The sequence below is a fragment of the Coloeus monedula genome (genome assembly GCF_965178545.1).
Source record: "Coloeus monedula genome assembly, chromosome: 7".
NCBI lineage: Eukaryota > Metazoa > Chordata > Aves > Passeriformes > Corvidae > Coloeus > Coloeus monedula.
The window spans coordinates 12,250,654-12,267,907 of record NC_138787.1 but is presented as its reverse complement, the minus strand read 5'-3'; the positions used below and the strand labels follow the sequence as shown (position 1 = coordinate 12,267,907).

The 17,254-nt window shown below is 43.9% G+C and overlaps 2 protein-coding genes across 7 annotated transcripts; one reads left to right on the top strand and one right to left on the bottom strand.

Moving 5' to 3' along the window:
- Positions 1 to 1,309: 1,309 nt before the first annotated feature.
- Positions 1,310 to 7,913, bottom strand: NIF3L1 (NGG1 interacting factor 3 like 1). 3 transcript variants are annotated; one of them, XM_082284803.1, is made up of 7 exons: positions 7,894 to 7,913; positions 7,117 to 7,560; positions 5,786 to 5,948; positions 5,241 to 5,367; positions 4,688 to 4,826; positions 3,270 to 3,353; positions 1,310 to 2,360 (listed from the first exon to the last, which is right to left on the bottom strand). In XM_082284803.1, the coding sequence occupies exons 2-7, from the start codon at positions 7,550 to 7,552 to the stop codon at positions 2,176 to 2,178; spliced, it is 1,134 nt and encodes a 377-aa protein (XP_082140929.1). In that variant the 5' UTR covers positions 7,553 to 7,560; positions 7,894 to 7,913; the 3' UTR covers positions 1,310 to 2,175. The 3 variants fall into 3 exon arrangements, with proteins under 3 accessions (XP_082140929.1, XP_082140928.1, XP_082140930.1); XM_082284802.1 differs by having other exon boundaries at positions 7,758 to 7,907; XM_082284804.1 differs by having other exon boundaries at positions 7,814 to 7,907.
- Positions 7,914 to 7,960: 47 nt separating this feature from the next.
- On the top strand, positions 7,961 to 12,825 carry PPIL3 (peptidylprolyl isomerase like 3). 4 transcript variants are annotated; one of them, XM_082284757.1, is made up of 7 exons: positions 7,961 to 8,068; positions 8,812 to 8,859; positions 10,014 to 10,088; positions 10,869 to 10,962; positions 11,575 to 11,642; positions 12,020 to 12,138; positions 12,427 to 12,825. In XM_082284757.1, the coding sequence occupies exons 2-7, from the start codon at positions 8,857 to 8,859 to the stop codon at positions 12,551 to 12,553; spliced, it is 486 nt and encodes a 161-aa protein (XP_082140883.1). In that variant the 5' UTR covers positions 7,961 to 8,068; positions 8,812 to 8,856; the 3' UTR covers positions 12,554 to 12,825. The 4 variants fall into 4 exon arrangements, with proteins under 4 accessions (XP_082140883.1, XP_082140882.1, XP_082140885.1 ...); XM_082284756.1 differs by having other exon boundaries at positions 7,978 to 8,165; XM_082284759.1 differs by having other exon boundaries at positions 7,978 to 8,180.
- The last annotated feature ends 4,429 nt before the right edge of the window (positions 12,826 to 17,254 follow it).

The window sequence follows — 17,254 nt, the reverse complement described above, 5'->3', positions numbered from 1 at the left end:
CGCCGCACGCGGCAGTGGGGCCGGCAACGTTGCAGCCGAATCAGAGGCCGCTGCCGCCCAGGCGCAGGCGGGGCGGTGCCCAGTGCCCTGGACGCCTCCGACCCGCGCAGCGACGCAGGAGAGGCGGTGCCCAGTGCCATGGACGCCGCGGACTCCCGGGCAGGCTCAGGCGCCGGGACCGCCAGCGCCGCACCCTGCTCTGGCGGCGCGGCCGGTTCCGGCGGTACGGCCGGGGCTCTCGGAGGCGCTGCCGGCTGCGGCGGTGCGCTCTGTCTGGCGCTGCGCCCGGTTCCGGCACCGGGACTATCTGCCCCGGCTCCCGCCCCAGCGCAGCAATAGCCGCCTCTGCTATAATCCCCGGCTGTGCTGCGAGCTCCAATTTTATGTCCTGCAGCGCTGCCAAGATTTGTTCCCCCATAGAGACAGGAATCGGGGAACTCGGCCGCTGCCGCGACTGTGCTGCGGAGTCCCCGGCCGTAGGATATCCGAGCCGCACAGGAGCCGGACGGGGGCCCTGAGACCCTGAACGTGTGGGCGTGGGGGGCCAAGACACCCCGCCCGCGGTCGGGAATGCGGACTGTCCCTGTAACAAGGGTGCAGCGAGCTGCGCTGCCGCAGACAACAGCGCTGGCCCCGCGGCAGACTGAGAAGCCGCGGACGCTATCGGTGAACAACCCCTCGAAAGAACGTATCTGCGAGGACAGGGATAACCCTTAGTCTCCCTCCGAGGCGATACCGGGAGTGATTCTACCATGCTACCCCGCGCTACTCGGGGCGCCCGCACTACTCGGGGCGCCTCCCCCGAGCTGGGAAAGCACATAACTTCAGACTCATCAGAGCCTGAGTTAGCTGCACTATCCCGTCTTTCTGTCCATATCTGCAGTATATCGTGTAAAACCCCCCAGGTGCGTAATAACTCAGGCACCTCGGCGTTACCGGCTGCGAACTCCCGGAGTACCGCGTCTCCCAGCCGTCTCCAGGCTTCCGAGGTCAAGTCACTATCAGTCTCCGCATAATATCCATGCAGAAGCAACCAGTCCAGTAACGCAGCGAGCTCGCCATCTCCTACGGTAGCTCCAGCGGTCAGTATCACAGACTTGAAGGTGGAAAATACCGCGCAGTTCCAAGAGGATTTCTGCTCCATGGCTCAGTCTGTGTTCCGCGCGGCCCCAGAGGGAGGCCAGCCGGAGTTGGGAGGGTGGCACGCACCTTTCTAAAGTCCAGTTTGTGGTCTTCGGTACACGTCGCTTGGTCACCAGATGTTGCTGTTATCCCCCAGAGAACGGCGAAATCACGACATAAGTCCAGGTCAGATGATATGGCCGAAGCGACCTCGTTTAATCACCCATACCTTTTATAGCATGGTTCACAAAAGAGAAATTACATGATTGGCCTATTGACTCACCACCTCCCAAGGTGATAGGCTGAGCAGTAAGACACCCATTTCCAGATATTATTCTCACAAGACTGAAAACAATTCCACTGTTCTCACAACAACTTGCAGGTGTAGAAATGGTTTACATTCTCTCAAACTGTTGTCCATCCAGTTTGCATGAGAACAAAAGCTTTCACGGAGAAGCTGTGAGAAGCTGGATTTCTCTAACTGCTTTCTTATGAGAAAGAAAAGTTTCACAGGAAGATTCCTCTGCTAGCCCTTGCTAGCATCCACACCAACAACTTGCTTTGTTCTCTATTTGCATCTGAGTGGTGCCTTAGTAAAACTGTTCATGCAAACAGTTGATCTCCATCCTTTCCTTAACTATTTCTGAAATTTATGAGGTAAAATATCAGTGACTTGCACTGACATGATTTGACATAGCTGCAGTAGGGTAGAACTGATACATAAGTTTAAATCCAGAGATAAGTCAGGTTTTATATATTTTACCCAAACCAATCATTGAGTATCATGGTTATCAAATGTATCTAATAACATTAAGCAGTAACAGTAAATTTATTCAAGTGCAGTCCAGTAATTGAGTAAATGAGCTTTTGGTATTCCAAAACAAACATTTATTTTTCTAACATAACAAAATATACCCCAAACTTTGAGGAACCATATAATACAATCATTCTGTACTGGACCTTCATTAAGCACCTTCATTAAGCTCTGCAGGTGGATATGTCTGTGCAAGATACCACAATTAACTGTATTTTCTCTCTCCAATTTTTTTCCCCCTATGCCACCTGGAGAGGATCTCTGTCTTTCTCAGACACAATGATGTTGATTTTGTTCTGTAGGTGGATCACGAGTGCGTCACGCAGCTCTGACAAGAAGCCTCGCTCAGTGTTACTGTGCTCGCACAGAATAACACTTATCCCATTGGCAACTGCATCCAGCACATCATGGTGGGACATCTCTCCTGCCATTTTGAGAAAGAAATGTCATGTAGATCACTAATGGTACAGTTCAGGTAACCAGGTCTCTGCAATGTATGGAGAATCTTAGCTAAAAGCTGCAGCGATGTAATGGAATATAGTCTGTAAGCGGAAATGCAACACCACCTGCTCAGTAGGAACATGGAACACTCCTGCTCCAGGGTTCTTTTAGACTTTCAGCTGGTATCTCTGTATACAGCTGAGACAAAACGACAGAAATTCCTTGCCATCTTTGAATAGTCATAAATTCTGCCAATTTGGGCAGAAAATAAAAATGCTCATCATGGTCTGGAAGAGGATGGAGGAAAGCAATTGGGAAGCCTGAGGGTCAGCTCTGCAGGGCTACACTTAAGGGGGAGAAGGAGCAGTGGTTCCTACAGAATGCAAGGCAGCTGTCACATTGTTGAGCCACAGGGAATAGCTATCCCACTGTTGGAAGAGAGAATAATGGACTAAGTGTCCCTTTGGTCAGACATGCTATGGAGTTTCTTTGGAAGGTTCTGTAGACTATATTATATTCTGTTTTCCATTAGGGAATTCTATAGGGAATGGAGAAAATAGATGTTGCCAAAGGAGAAACACACTGGAAGTTACAACTCACTGCCATCAACACTAATTTTGTATTGAAATAAATGCTGTAGAGCAATGTTTTAATTCAAGTATCTTTCACTGTGCCACACTGCCATTTGATCCACGTTATATCTACTTTAATGTTAGTCTGTCATTCCAATAAGTAACTGATTGATTCTCAATTATAAATAACAGGTAATTCTTTCTGGCCAAATCTTTCAACAGCCAGTCAACCCTCTTGTTTTTTGCTAAGGTTTGTTTGTTTGGTTTTTTTTCTAATGACTATTTTTATAAAGACAATGAGATAATGAGCAATCTACTACCTGTGAGATAGAGGTCAGCTTCTGCTCCCTTCAGGACACTGCTCCCAGAACCAGCACACAGAGCAGCTTTCTTCACTGGTGATGCTGCAGGATAAAAGGTGCCACAGTTAAACTCCTTCCCCTTTGTTCAGCCCTCATGTCTGTATTGCTAGTAATTGTTTCAGTTAACTACTACCTTGATTTTAGGGTCAATGTAAATTTGTTGGAAGAAGAGACACATCTGTCAGTTTGAAAGTCATGGGCCTGTAACATCTCTGACAATACAGTGAAATCCTCTGTGATAGGTAGACTTTTTTCAAGGGGCAGGAAACTTTGCAGAAAACTCCAGCAGAGAGGCTGGCTAATGGCTACCTTTCCCCTAGTGAGGTGCTAGTTAGGTTTCCAAACCCTTTAATAGGCTGCTACTCTTTCCAGGACTCTTGTGTTCCACCATCACTCGTTTCCCAACTAATGATGCCACTAAGGCAGCATTTTGCCTCTGAGATATACTGGTTCCTAACTTAACAGCTCTCAGAAGGCCAGTCTTAATGCAAGCAGAAAGCTGCTCCATGCAAATAAAAATTTGTCCATTTGCTATGACTGCTAATTCCAAGCTACTATATATGTGACAGTGACATGAATTTTAATTCTTCATACACATTACATTCGCTAAGGAGAGGGGACACACAACACAGGGAGTTTTCAAAACCTGTTAAGGTTTTACAGTATGTTGCCTTGCAATTACTGTTGATTTAAGTGGAGTCACACCACTTCAATGCCACACCGTAGAGGCTTTGAAGTAGTTGGGTATTTTTTAGTGCAATTGTCAGCTTCTGATAAGACTTCTGCCTCCTAAGTTACAAAGAGTTCTCAACAAATTTGCTCTCACAAATTCTAGTAGCTGTGCTCCTTGGAGATTAGGATAGGTAGTTGGGATAAGAGGATGTTTACTCCACATCTTACTAATGACCCCATTGTTTGAGCTAGTTCCCCTTCTTTGCCTTATCTTTCATCAAAACCATGGTTAGGTGTTCATAAGGATACCATAAAGTGTCTTACTCCTAAAGTGCTCTGAATTTTAACATTCAGTCACAAAAGGGAGCATACAATCAAACAGTGCACCTTTGTGCCTGATATCCTGGGCAGGAAAAAAAAAATCTTAGTCATTATATAAATTACAAAAAAGGCTATCTTTCATTCAACTTGTGCTGTCCCTTCTTCACCACATCAACCAGCATAATAGAGAATCCCATTAAAAATACAGATGAGATTCTTTTCATATGACTGTAAATTCTAGGATGCTGTTTCTTAACAGTGCTTCATAGTACTTGGAAGTAAACCTGCTAAAGACAGTTTCCCAGTGTAATGCACACACTCATGCTCCCTGTGTTCCTGCAGTGCCTGTCCTAGCAGGCAGTCTGGCTCGCAGGCCCATGTACCGAGTGTCCTGCCCGTTCCCACGGCTACGCGGACGTGGGGTAGCTGCAGGTGGCCTTTGATACGCTCGATTATGTCTGACAAGGAGGCTGGCTCGCTCAGGGTGCACAGGCGTCCCATTCCAGTATGGGGAAGAGGAGGCTGAAAACAAACCAAAATTACTGTGAGAAAGCTGACTCCAGATGCTTGCATTGCTTTCCACACCACAGAAGGATGAATATATCGGGCATGCAGGAACATCTCTGAAAAAAATTTACAATGTTTTTTTTTTTAAATTTTGTAAATTTACAGTTACAAAAAAATATGTGTATGATGTTCTCAAATGTAACATACGAGCTACGCCACCTATTGGAACTGATTTAAGAATTAGTACAGACCACATAGATGCATTGCTTTGGAAAATATGTGTGGCTTCAAATCCCCATATGCCAGTATTTCAGAGCAGTGAGGTAGGATTGGAAAGCTGGGATACCACTCACTACTGCATTTCGCTGTTTAGGGTACTCAGCTCACACAAGTAATTCATTGACAGGACATAGTATGTGATCTTGTTACCTTTTGTAGCAAGAGAATCTCGGTCTTGTGATGAAGAAGGCTGTTCTGGGACAATAATGCCACCACCTCCAGCAGTGCTTTCTGAGAGCAGTTCAAACTGACTCGTGTTTGCTCCTCACCTTCAACCCTGAGGAAAGACATGCTTGGTGCTTGCTAAATAACTAGATAAAATTTCGGCACTGTAATTATTATCGTTCTATCCCAGTGGCTGTTCTACCACTGAGAAAGGAAAATAAGGTAGCACTGTAATAGCCTAGACTTGTCCACTGTCTTGGAAGAAACAAATATGGGCATTTAACTCAACTGTCCTCAACAAATTTCCTGTTTATACTCTAACACCTCTCATCTATGTGATGCTAGACTTGAGTCGCTATTACCATTTAGCATGACATAGATTGATCAGAAAGGGACTATTATTCCTTGAGTTTCTCATTGCTGAAAAATACAGCAGCAGTGCATAGAGGAACAAAATGATTAGAACTGTAAAATACAATTACAGCAACTTAATGTTTCAAACAACAGAAAGAATACAACGTTAGAGATACCTGGCTGGGAGAGTAGTGAGACAAGAGATCTCTGGGATGTCTTTGATTTTGAACAGCACTGCATCCAGATGCTCAGCATCTGCACAGAATTCTACCCGGTGAGTGCCTTCAGCTGGAGAGCTTGGTGCAGTCGATGGATGCAGTGGGACAGAAGTACAGGCACCTGAGAAAACAGTACAAGATTGCTGGGTTATAAAGCAGGGTAAAGTATCCTAATACTGATTTAGAACATATCTTAAAGAGATGCGGTACAAAGATGCAAATTTTTCATTCAAATCCTTTTTCCCTGACAGACCTGAGGACTTTTCGTTCTCCTGTCTCCATTAGGCACAGTCTATTTTAAGCCCAACAAAGCTGATGGATATATATTATTTGCCATCCTTAATGCCATCAATTTTATCCTAAGTATTGTACAAAACCAGAAAGAGGTTTCTGGTTTGTATGACAGACTGGAAAAGATAACATCTGTGAGCAACAGTACAGGATAAAAATCTAAAATAATTTCACATAGCTTAAATCCTTTGTGAACATTGAGGTCTTGTACTTCATAAATCAAAGGTGGGGATTTAAAGTCAGGGGTCTCAGCATTGCAACCACAGTGGACAACAAATATCCACCAGTTCCAGATACATCCAATAGTAGAGTCATGCATCTGAAAATATCCTCTTGTGTTTGTATCTGGTATACATCACCAAGATAAATTTCCTAAAATGTGTTTAAGGTTACAGTGATGCTATGACGATTTTTTGCCTTTTCTTTTATACTCCTGTTATACCTTTTTTACAACTTCTGTATTCTTAGTGCTTTTTGCCTACATTCTTGGACTTGTTTGTCAAGCTAAGAGACTAAACATTTTAGAAGCTTCATAGTTAGGGATCAGTGTGCCCCAGACCCCAAGGTCCTCTCCAGAACACATTCTGTAAACCAAGATAGAACCATCCAGGGGAAGGTTCCTTGGGGAGGGGGGCTCACTTGAGCCTTTCACTGGGGAATCTTTGATAGATATGCTAATTAGTAAAACCTATAATGTTATACCCGATCTTTTAGGGGGGGCATTTTTGCGGGGTGCATTTTGATGCATATGACCTGGATGCGTGCACCTAAGGATCCTTAAAATAAATACCAATGTAAAATCCCTTTCCCCCTTCTAACCGTGTATGACTCTTGATTTTAAGACCAGGAAAAGGCATCAACAGTACTATAAAAATATTGGGAAAAATAAAAAACAGTCCTCAAATCACACCTGTAAAAGCTGTAAGAAAGGAAAATAAGGAAAGATCCCACCTAAAATAGCATACATCTTTAATAACTTTTTCTTAACAGAATCTCACCGAGTCCCTTTGTTAGCCAGTTATTAACTCCGTGAGGTATGGCATCGTACGCCGTATGTGGAGAATAAATCCCGATTCTGTTCTCCAGGGCTCGGACCACCAGCCGTTCCTTCCAGGTTTTCCACGTTACTCGCTTGAGTGGTGTGAATATAGGAGGGTGGTAAGAAAGAACGAGGTCTGCTTTCTTCTGCACTGCCTCTTCCATCACCTCCTCAGTGAGGTCGTTAGTGAGGAAAAGGGTTTTCACAGTGTGGGGAGGACTTGGTTCCACCAGCAACCCCACATTATCCCAGCTTTCAGCCAGAGCGGGGGATGCGAAGTCATTCAGGGCAGACACGAGCTCCCGGAGGTTCATGAGAGCGCGAACGGGCGGGAGGCCCAAGGCACGGACGCGGTGGACAGGCGGGCGGAGCAGCGGCGGGACCGGCAGCAGCATGCGGGGCCCTGTGCGGGGCAAACACAGGCCGCAGTGAGCCTCGGGAACCCGCCGGCCCAAACAGCAGCCACGGCCGCTCGGGCTGCAGTTGCTGCCACGCCGACGGCTCAGTGCGCCCGCCTACCCCCGGCACCACCCGGTACCGGGCGCCTTCCCCGCCCCGGGCCTCCCGCGGTCCCGCCCCGTTCACGCCGCCCCGCGCTGCCCTGCACCAAGCGCGCCGAGCTCAAACTTCATCCCCCTTCCCGCGGCAAATCCGACCCGCAGAGTCCGGCCGCACAAGCCGAGGAGCGACGGGCACCGGCGACCTCAGAGCACGGCCGGGCCGCCACCGCGCTCACCTCCCGCCGGAGCAGGGCCGGCGCTGCGGGGCGGGACCTGCGCTTGGCCCCACCGCTTCCGCCGCGCTCAGCGGGGCCGGGGGCGGCCCCTCCGCAGCCCGGCAGTGAGCCGAGGCCCGCGGGAGAAGAGCCGCTTCAGCGGCGGCGGGCGCCGGTTCTGCATCAGCCCCGGCAGGTTAAAGCATCCTCCGGGCGCCGCGGACGGGCGGTGCCGCCGGGCAGGGTTCGCCGGTGGAGGCGGCGGGCGGCGGCGGGCGGAGCGCGCCCGTCCTGTGCGCGGCATTCCGGTGGCGGTACCGCGGGCAGGGAGGGAGCGGTAGCTCCGGCTGCCCTGGGTGGGGGGCAGCTGGGTTGAGTGGGGACACGGGGCCGGCGCTTCACCGGGGAGGGCGGGTGTATAGAGGAGAAATTAGCGCGTAAATCTGTTGACTTCTATGCAGCCGCGGTTTTATTACCGTCGTTCTAAACGCTTTATTTGAAAGTATTATGAAGATTTAAAAAATGGGATTCTGTGCTTGGATGCAGGTACCTGTCTATTGCAGCCACTTACAGCTGTCACGTATTGGCTCCAAATCACACTTCTGTTAGGTGTGGCTTTTACCTGTGAATTTCTGGCATCTACTGTTCTGCCAACTGCCATAATATTTGGAAAAACTGATTGCTTAGTATACATTTTCATCCTAGGAAAGGGTGTTTTTCGCCCTCTTCTCCTTTCTCTAAGTGGTCTTTTTCTATTCATTTTTCATTCTTTATATGCTGTGTAGTTGCTTAATGCAAAAATTTAGCCATAGAGTCACTCGAATGGCACTGTAGAACCGTGTGGTGTAAAAGCATGTAACCAAGAAATATTTTAGAATAAAAAAGAAATGGGGTTCACAGAAAAAAAACCCCAACAAATTTCATATATTACCTTTGCAGGAAATTGCTGTATAGAAGGCTACCCCAGATTTTTGAGAAGCAGACATGGTAAGAATGAAAGCACTTTTTATATATTCTTTCTGAAATGGTCATCTCTTGGAAGGTAAATAGCTGCTCTGCATCTCAAAGGATTACACGTCTTTCTCTGATGCTGTGAGGAATTTGTCATGAAAAGTTTAGGGTTTTAATTTCAAACTCATAAAAAGATACTGTGAAAAGGAAAAGAGGTTGATTTACATCAGTCTAAAATAGAATTATGCTTTCACTTCAGAGGTCCCGGATTTTAATGCTACTTTGGCGTGTATTTGTTAATCTAGTTTGGCTTCTTTTGGCACAGCAGCATTGGCCTCGTTGCAAGAACATACCTCTGCTTCAGCATATGTAAACCTCTGCACTCACAGGCTTTTAAAAGTTTAGCAAATCAAGAAACAGAGATAAGACTATACATGTCTTAAACTGTACATACACCTTTTATAGCATCTTCATGGACATTGTGGGCAGCTGTCTCCTTTACTTGTGTACTTTTGGAGAAGTATGCCACTATCAACATGATGCTGATTTTTATTAGTTTTTCTGTACAGTTATCCCCACAGTAATTGTTTTTGTATAGTTTAGCACTTCCCATAGAAGCACTGTGATATATTTGGCCTGAAGAGATATATTTGCTTAGGTCTCTGCGTAGCTGATTTTAAATTTTATGAAGGTAATTTATAAATTCTGAAGAAAAGTAAGTTAATTTGTAGATTTGCTTGTCTGGGAAGGCAGATTATATATGCTGCCATTCAGAACTAGTCTTACCACTCAAAAGGCTGCAGGCATCAGTTGCTCCTCTGGTTGTAAAGCAGTGAGGTGTGTGCACCACACTATCATCCAAAATAGATACAACCTTGATTCTTCACCTTTACATTCAGGTGTCTGAGTAGGTCCTGTCTGCAAATGAATAATGTATTTCTGGAGCGTAACAATGTAAAACAGCTACTGCATTACCATGGGAAACTTGATTTGTCCTGAAACTGAGTGCTTTCTGGTGATTTTACTGGAAATGTGGATGGTTTGTGACAGTAGCCTTGCTTATGGCCAAATACTGAAACAATGGTTATATGCAGTGCAAACTTGCTTATTTTCTGGGTGGGACTGGGAAATAGAAGAGTCTGTTGGTATTTCATTGCTGATTTAATTGTTATTTTCTGTCTTTCCCTCAGGCTGTCACGCTGCATACTGATGTGGGAGATATTAAAATTGAACTATTCTGTGAGCGTACTCCAAAGACCTGTGAAGTAAGTCAAGTACCAGGAGTAGGAGTGCCTGGTGGTGAAACAAAGCAGTAGAAATAGTGAAGACTGTGGAGGAGGTGAAGTGGCTTTTGCAATTCACCTTTTCATGTAATGGAATACCAACATTTTAACCTGGTGCAGTGTCTGTTCCACTCATGGAACTTGTGCACTGTGTCATACTGCCTAGAGTTTGATGCCTGTTTCTCACTTGATAAGGTTTAGTTAATGGATGCTTCTCTTGAAGTTCCAGCATCTCCCAAAGTGTCCTTTGCCTTTAAGGGGAAATATAGCACCTAGTGTGGGAGTCCCAGATTTCCATGGGTTACTCATACCCTCACAGACTGAATTTTAGTTTAAAAGAGTGAGACTCACTCACTCTGTTTGTCAGGGGCCCCAGTTTTGACTTTTTGCAATAAACTTAAATTGAAATAAATTTCATCTATTTTAATGAAAAAGCTGAGGCATTAAGTTATTGATTACAAAATTACATGTGCAAAATAAAACTGTTGAATGGGAAGAGAGCATGTCTTAGGCTTCTTGTTTGTTCCTCAAGTCAGACAACCTTGCACTGAAAGCTTTTTATTCTTTGTGTGTGTGTGACACTATCAAAGGAGTTTATGAGCTATGATTTGTTTATGACTATTCTGTGGCAATACTCTGTGGAATTCGCATGGTCACAAAGCAAAGCAGAGGTTAAAGCCTTGGTCTTGCCAATGCTGTCATTTTAGTAAGATAATACTATTTTTCAGTTGTTTGTTAATATGGTTTGTTTGATTTTTGTAGAATTTCCTGGCTCTTTGTGCTAGTAACTACTACAATGGATGCGTATTTCACCGAAATATAAAGGGCTTCATGGTTCAGACAGGGGATCCATTAGGTAAATTCTTCTGTCTGGGTCTTTCTATAGAAAGAATGTACATAAAAATAAAATGTAGGGAAATAAAAAGGAATTACAGGTATTAAAACCAAAATGTAAGTCAAGTAAAAATATAATAATTATTGTATTGGTGATAAGAGGTTTTTATTATGAGATTAGTTTTCTGTGGTGGGCTTACAGAAGTGCAGGTGTTACCCTGGTTTTAAATAATCATGCATTCTATAAACTTGAGCTTTTCGAGCTGTTTCCACTAAACCACAACATGGTTCTGTTTAAGAAGAAGTTGCTACTGTGCTTTGTGTGGTTTTGGCCTGAAAGGCTGCCTCTAAAGCATTCGGGGAAAATATCCCAGACAGTGTCAGCTGTTTGGGAGAAAAGCTGATTCAGTTGTGTCTGTTCGTACTCATACAGAACTTAATCTGAGGATATGTTTTGTTCTGCTACTTAGTAGGTTCCTTATATAGAGTTGCTTCTCTGTGCAGGGTCAAGAACCTGCCTCAACTAATTGCAGGCTGCTTAGGGTCTTTGTTGTAAAGTGTTGTAACAGAACATAGTTTCTGGATTTTTCAGTCTGAAAATCCAGTAACCTCTACTGTGGTGCTTCTTTGTCAGGCACTGGGAAAGGAGGTAACAGCATCTGGGGCAAGAAGTTTGAAGATGAATTCAGTGAATATCTAAAGGTATTTCTGTGCTCTCAATATGCACTTATGTTATCGTCTAAATTTTCTCTACAGGTTGGAGAACAATAGCTTATTATTAAATTAGGAACAGGCATTTCTGTGCTTGGCAAGTTAGGTTTGAGGGGTTTTTATCACTGAAAACAGAAATAAAAACAATTTCTGACAGCGTTTTTCATGCACTGAAGGCAAAGAAGTAACTTTTCATTGTAAGAGCCATTTTGAGGAGCTCCTTACTGATTGTGATAGAATATATTAGCAACCTAGATTTGATCTTAATAATAGTATTGATTAAGAGGTCTAAGTCATAGAGCACTTTGCACAGGTTAGTCCTGGTTTCACAGATGTGTACTCATGCTGAGGTTTTTCCTCTTGTTCAGCACAGTGTCCGTGGGGTGGTTTCCATGGCAAACAATGGTCCCAACACCAATGGATCACAGTTCTTCATCACTTACGGCAAACAGCCGCACCTGGACATGAAGTACACGGTGTTTGGAAAGTAAGTGATCCAACTGCACGCCTCTGTCAGAGTGTGTGAGGGATCTGAGTATTTTGGGGCACGTGCAGATGCTTGTATTTTTTCTCACAGTCTGTCATGGATGCTTAATACTTTGTTTCAAAGTACATTATTTGCCACATAAAATGTTTTGATTTTCTTATTTTGTATCATTTGCTTGCAAGGTCCTTGCCCTGTGGTACTTAACTGTAAAGTGTTTTGAGATACCTTAATTGTGAAATTTAAATCATCATTAGAAGAGGATTTCCAGCACTTCTCTTTTTCTTGCAGAGTTATTGATGGCTTGGAGACCCTGGATGAGCTGGAGAAGCTGCCTGTGAATGAGAAAACCTACCGACCTCTTAATGATGTTCGCATTAAAGACATTACAATTCATGCCAACCCTTTTGCTCTGTAGCCACAGAATGCCTCAACACATTCTTCAGACTAGTCAGATAATTCCAAGATTATGGGGTTTAAAGAGCCATCAAAAAGGGTTACTTCAGCTGGATCATATCTTTGCTCATTGAATGCAGAATTTTCAGGAGTTGTGATGTTGTTTGAGACTTGTCACAGAGAAGTCTTATGCTTCAGAAGCCAGGTTTTCCAGAGCATCTTCCAGGAGTTTGATTTTTAAACACTGTTTTTTATACTTGTAAAATAAAAAAAAAGCGTAAACTTTTTTCCTAATCTTTGGTTTTTGCTTTATCTTTCTGAGTGATGTTATGTTAAAAAAACATCCTTTGCTATAATTTCATGCTACCAGTTTTATGAAACTTTCTCATGTAAATTGTAATTTTCCTTACTCAGTTTTCTCAGAAGAGTAAAGTAAGATACGCAGTTTTTTCCCTTAGGTGAGAACAGTTTCATAAATAAATGAAACATTTCCCTCCCAGAAGATTAAAGAACATATTTAGAGGAGTGCTTGCTCTTGTACTGCTGTGATAATGATAACCTCTTCAGCCTCCCCAAAAGGTAGATGGGAGCAATTTCTTCTGCTTCTGGTACAGCACTATTGGTATGAAAGAGTATTTCTGTCCTTACATAGCTGTTGATTGAAATTAAGTAACATGGATTTACTGTAACTTGTTTTTCTTCATTTTTTTGCACAAAGACTAGGGGGTAAACACAACAAAGAGCACTGTCAAAAAGGCTGTGGTCACATGATGTTGAACAGAGAAGAGAGCCATTTTGGACTTCTTCCCCCAGCCCCAGTGGGCATCCCCTTAGCAAAGCCCATTCTTTTATGTACACTTTGTAATCCTTGGGAGGCCCAAGGTCCAGCTGACTTGCAGTCTGCTTCAGACCATTATATCCTATTTTGGACTTGGCCTCTTCAAATAATGAGAACTCATTTGCAAGAGAAAGGCAAAGATGCCAGGTACAGATTACTGAGGCGTTAATGAGCAGAGCTAATCAATACCGGCTTGCTGGGACAGTTTCTAAATCCTTCATGGGCTGTTGCTTTAAGCTCCCAGCCCTTGTTCCAGACAATATATTTTAGTGTAATACTTCAGTCAGTCAGGTAAAGGATTTTACTCTTTTAGCTTTGTGCTCTGTCTTTTCCCTATAACCAGCAGCAGTAGCAAGTAGACAGAAGCGTGCAATAGCACTCTTGACTGACACTACTGACATGCAGGAGGAAGGACATTCTGGGAAATTTCCTACAGTGCAAAGGAACTGTAAATAATTAGTAATTTAAAACTGCACTGAACTGCAACAATTTCAGGTCTTTTTTTTTCCCTCCACAAAAAGAAGGCTGTTTATGTGCAAATACAGCAGTACCAAGTATTTTGCTCTCTGGAAGATACACATTAAATTTAGATTTCTTTTTTCTTTTTAAATCTAATGCTGTGTATTGAAAGGAGTGTGATCCTGTTGGGACAAAATTACAAACAAACTTTTCAAAATTGTATTAAAATGTCTGTTTTCCTGGACTTGGTCTAAGATGGAGAGCAGTGGGCAAGAACAAAATAATGGCGCATGATCTTTGAACAGTGACAAACTTGTACATAAGGTAAGCTGATTCCAGAGAACCACTAACCACGTCCAGGGCAGTACACAGACGCCTAACAGCCTCGTCACCAGGGTAAGAATTGACCATTTCGCAATCGGAGTCCGTCCCCCCGCTCCCCGCCACAAACCCCTGCCCTCCTCAGGCCGCCATGTTCTCTGCTGCGCCTTCTTGGGCGGGCAGAAAATGGCCCCGGCCGCTCTGCGGGGCTGGAGCCTTTCCCGGAGCCGTTCCCGGAGCCGTTCCCGGAGCCTTTCCCGGAGCCCGTGCTCGGGCCGAGCCGGAGCCCTTCGCCGGGGCGGGGATTCGCGGCCCAGCCCCGCGTCCCTCTCGCTCCGCCCGCCCGGGGCGTCCCGGTGCCGGCAGCGGCCGCCGCCCTCCGGCCTGAGGTGCTGCAGTCGGCTTGGGGTTGAAAAGGGGCAGAAAAGACGGGTGGGCAGCGAGTTCGCTTTTCCTCTTGGGGCAAACTAACTGGGAGATAACCCGAGTTTTATTGTCTCCCATGGAAAAACGTCACTGAAGTCTTGAAAAAGCCCACTGGGCAATATTTACCCTTGTTAAGCGCACAGAAGCCTTTCTTCCTAGAATATGCAGCACTGGGGGCCTTGAGTAGCTTTGCAGTAGGGTCCAGTGTCCAAGCCATGATAGGTCTTTTTAAGGAGAAGGTTAGAGGTTTAAGTTCCCCTATCAAAAGCAATTAATTTGAAAAAAGCTCTTGAACTGAAAAATAACATGGAAGAAAGAACAGAGAAAAAAGCCAAAAATTGAAATATTGAGGAAAAATACAATCTTCGTTATAGTTTACATTTGATAATTAATGGCTTTGAAAATTGTTTGTCTGTAGGATGTAATTCAAAGAGTAAATACCTTTATTACACTTTGGGAATTCCAGTCAAACTAATGGTCCTGACAGGGATAAAAGAAAAAGACCACTTTGCAGAAGGTGCAACGAAGTTAAGAATGGGACACCATTCTGAAGTGGACAGGAAAAAAGGGCTGCAAACATCTTTCTGAAACTCCTGAGAGGTAAATAACTTCTGGACTTCTGGTATCAGCAGGCATGTTTTAAGATTTTAATTATTCTGATCAGGTCATGTGATAGTGAATTAATTTTTGAGTTGAAGGTATTTCAAGAAAGATGTCTTGCAGCTTAAAACAAAAAGCTGCTTTCACAGGGGCACTGGAATGATTTTAATTACATTTATTGGATTGGTTTTTTGTAGCAGTGATTCAGAAACCAAATCTGTGAATGAAAGGGGCTGTTGTCTAAGACACAGTTTTGAAGTTTGCAGTCACAAGTCCAAGGAAGGATGTGACACTGGGCATCATAGTAGCCAGGGATCTGGTCTAATGCGACAGCTGGTGGCAAAAGGAAATAGAAGACACTTTGTAATACATGTCACCCTAAACCTCCACAGGTGATAGGACCAATTTAAATTAGGTTTGGGGGGTTTTTTTTATTTTAAGAAGGTAGATTCTCATCTGTCAGTAGTAATTGAGTGGGTCTGGGGAATTCTGTGGATAACAGAAGTTTATTCCTTTGGCTCCTATTAGTAGCTGACAGTTTTTTGCTAGGATTGCATTTCCTTTAGTGAAAATGTAGTTTGTACATATGCTTGTGATACCACAGAACATGGTCCTGCTATTTGTTCACTGACTATATTTGAGCAGATTAATGAACAATAACCATCTCTTGGAGTACTTGAAATACAGGCATCACTTTTATGCCTTCAAATTTGTATTATGACAAGCATTTGAATAACCCCTACTCTGAAATCCGAAGACAAGCTTTTAAACTAGATTTTCACTAAGTATCACTGAAATAGCAAGGGGGTCATGCTAGACTGACTTTTTCAAATATCAATGAGAAATCTGTAGAACTGAATTATGGATGACATTGTCCCACTAGCAGGATGGGTTTTCTGATTTTTGTTACACTGTTAAAAATCCTGAAGATTGGAGTTGTAAGTTAAGATCTCAAGCCAAGACAGCGTAAAGCAAATGTATATGCTATTTATGATTTAAAAAAAAATAGCTTCTTGCCAAATACCCATACAAGTTACTTAATCTTGATTGCCTAAGATGCATATTTTAATTTGGACACAAGGCTATTAAAAAAAAAACCAACAAAACTATATATAATTATTAAACCTTTTTGCTTTAAGAAAAAAATAGGGGTCCTGAAATCATAAAGTAAAATTCAGTGAACCAGTCTTTTAAAAGAAAAACAATTGTAATTTTTTGTTTCCTTCCTACTTTGAGTATCTCCTCTGAAAATCTGTTCCTTGCCATGTTTTTCTCCTGTAACATAAACTCTGTGCCCTGTGAATTTCCAGGGACTGAATCTGAAATTGCTCCTGCTGACTGTTTGTGGCCTGGTGTGTATCAGAATGCCTGAGGATCTCCCTGCTGAATGAATTGTTTTTCTGACCTGAATTCACTTGAGTTTATTGACTGGCTGCAGGATCTTGGTGCTGTTCCAGAAGATCCATTGAAGGAAAAGATGCAGGAATGCAGAGGATGATGCAGAGGGTCATCTGATCTGTCAGAGATGTACTAAGTGCAAGATGCATGGAATATTTTTCAGACTTCATTAATTTTTTAGATAGATGTGGTGGGTTGACCCTGGCTGGGTGACAGATGCCCAACAAACCACACCCACTCTGTCACTGCCCTCTGCAGTTGGACTGGGGAGAAAAAAATGTAACAAATGGTTCATGAATTGAGATCAGGGAGAGATCACTCAGCCAACACCATCACAGGCACAAGAGACTCAGCTTGGGGATATTAACTGAATTTATTACCCGTCAAAATCAGAGCAGGATACTGAAAAGTAAAATCTTAAAGGCATCACCTCCCATCCCTCCCTCCTTCCCAGGGGGTGCAGGGAGACAGGGAATGGAGGTACATTCAGTTTATCACAAGTTTTTTCTGCCCCTGCTCAGGAAGAAGAGTCCATTCCCGGCTCCAGCGTGGGGTCCCTCCCACAGGATACAGTTCTCCATGAACTTCTCCAGCACGGGTCCTGTTCCATGAGGTGCAGTCCTTCAGGCACAGCCTGCTCCAGCATGGGTTCCCCACAGGATCACAAGTCTACCAGGAAAC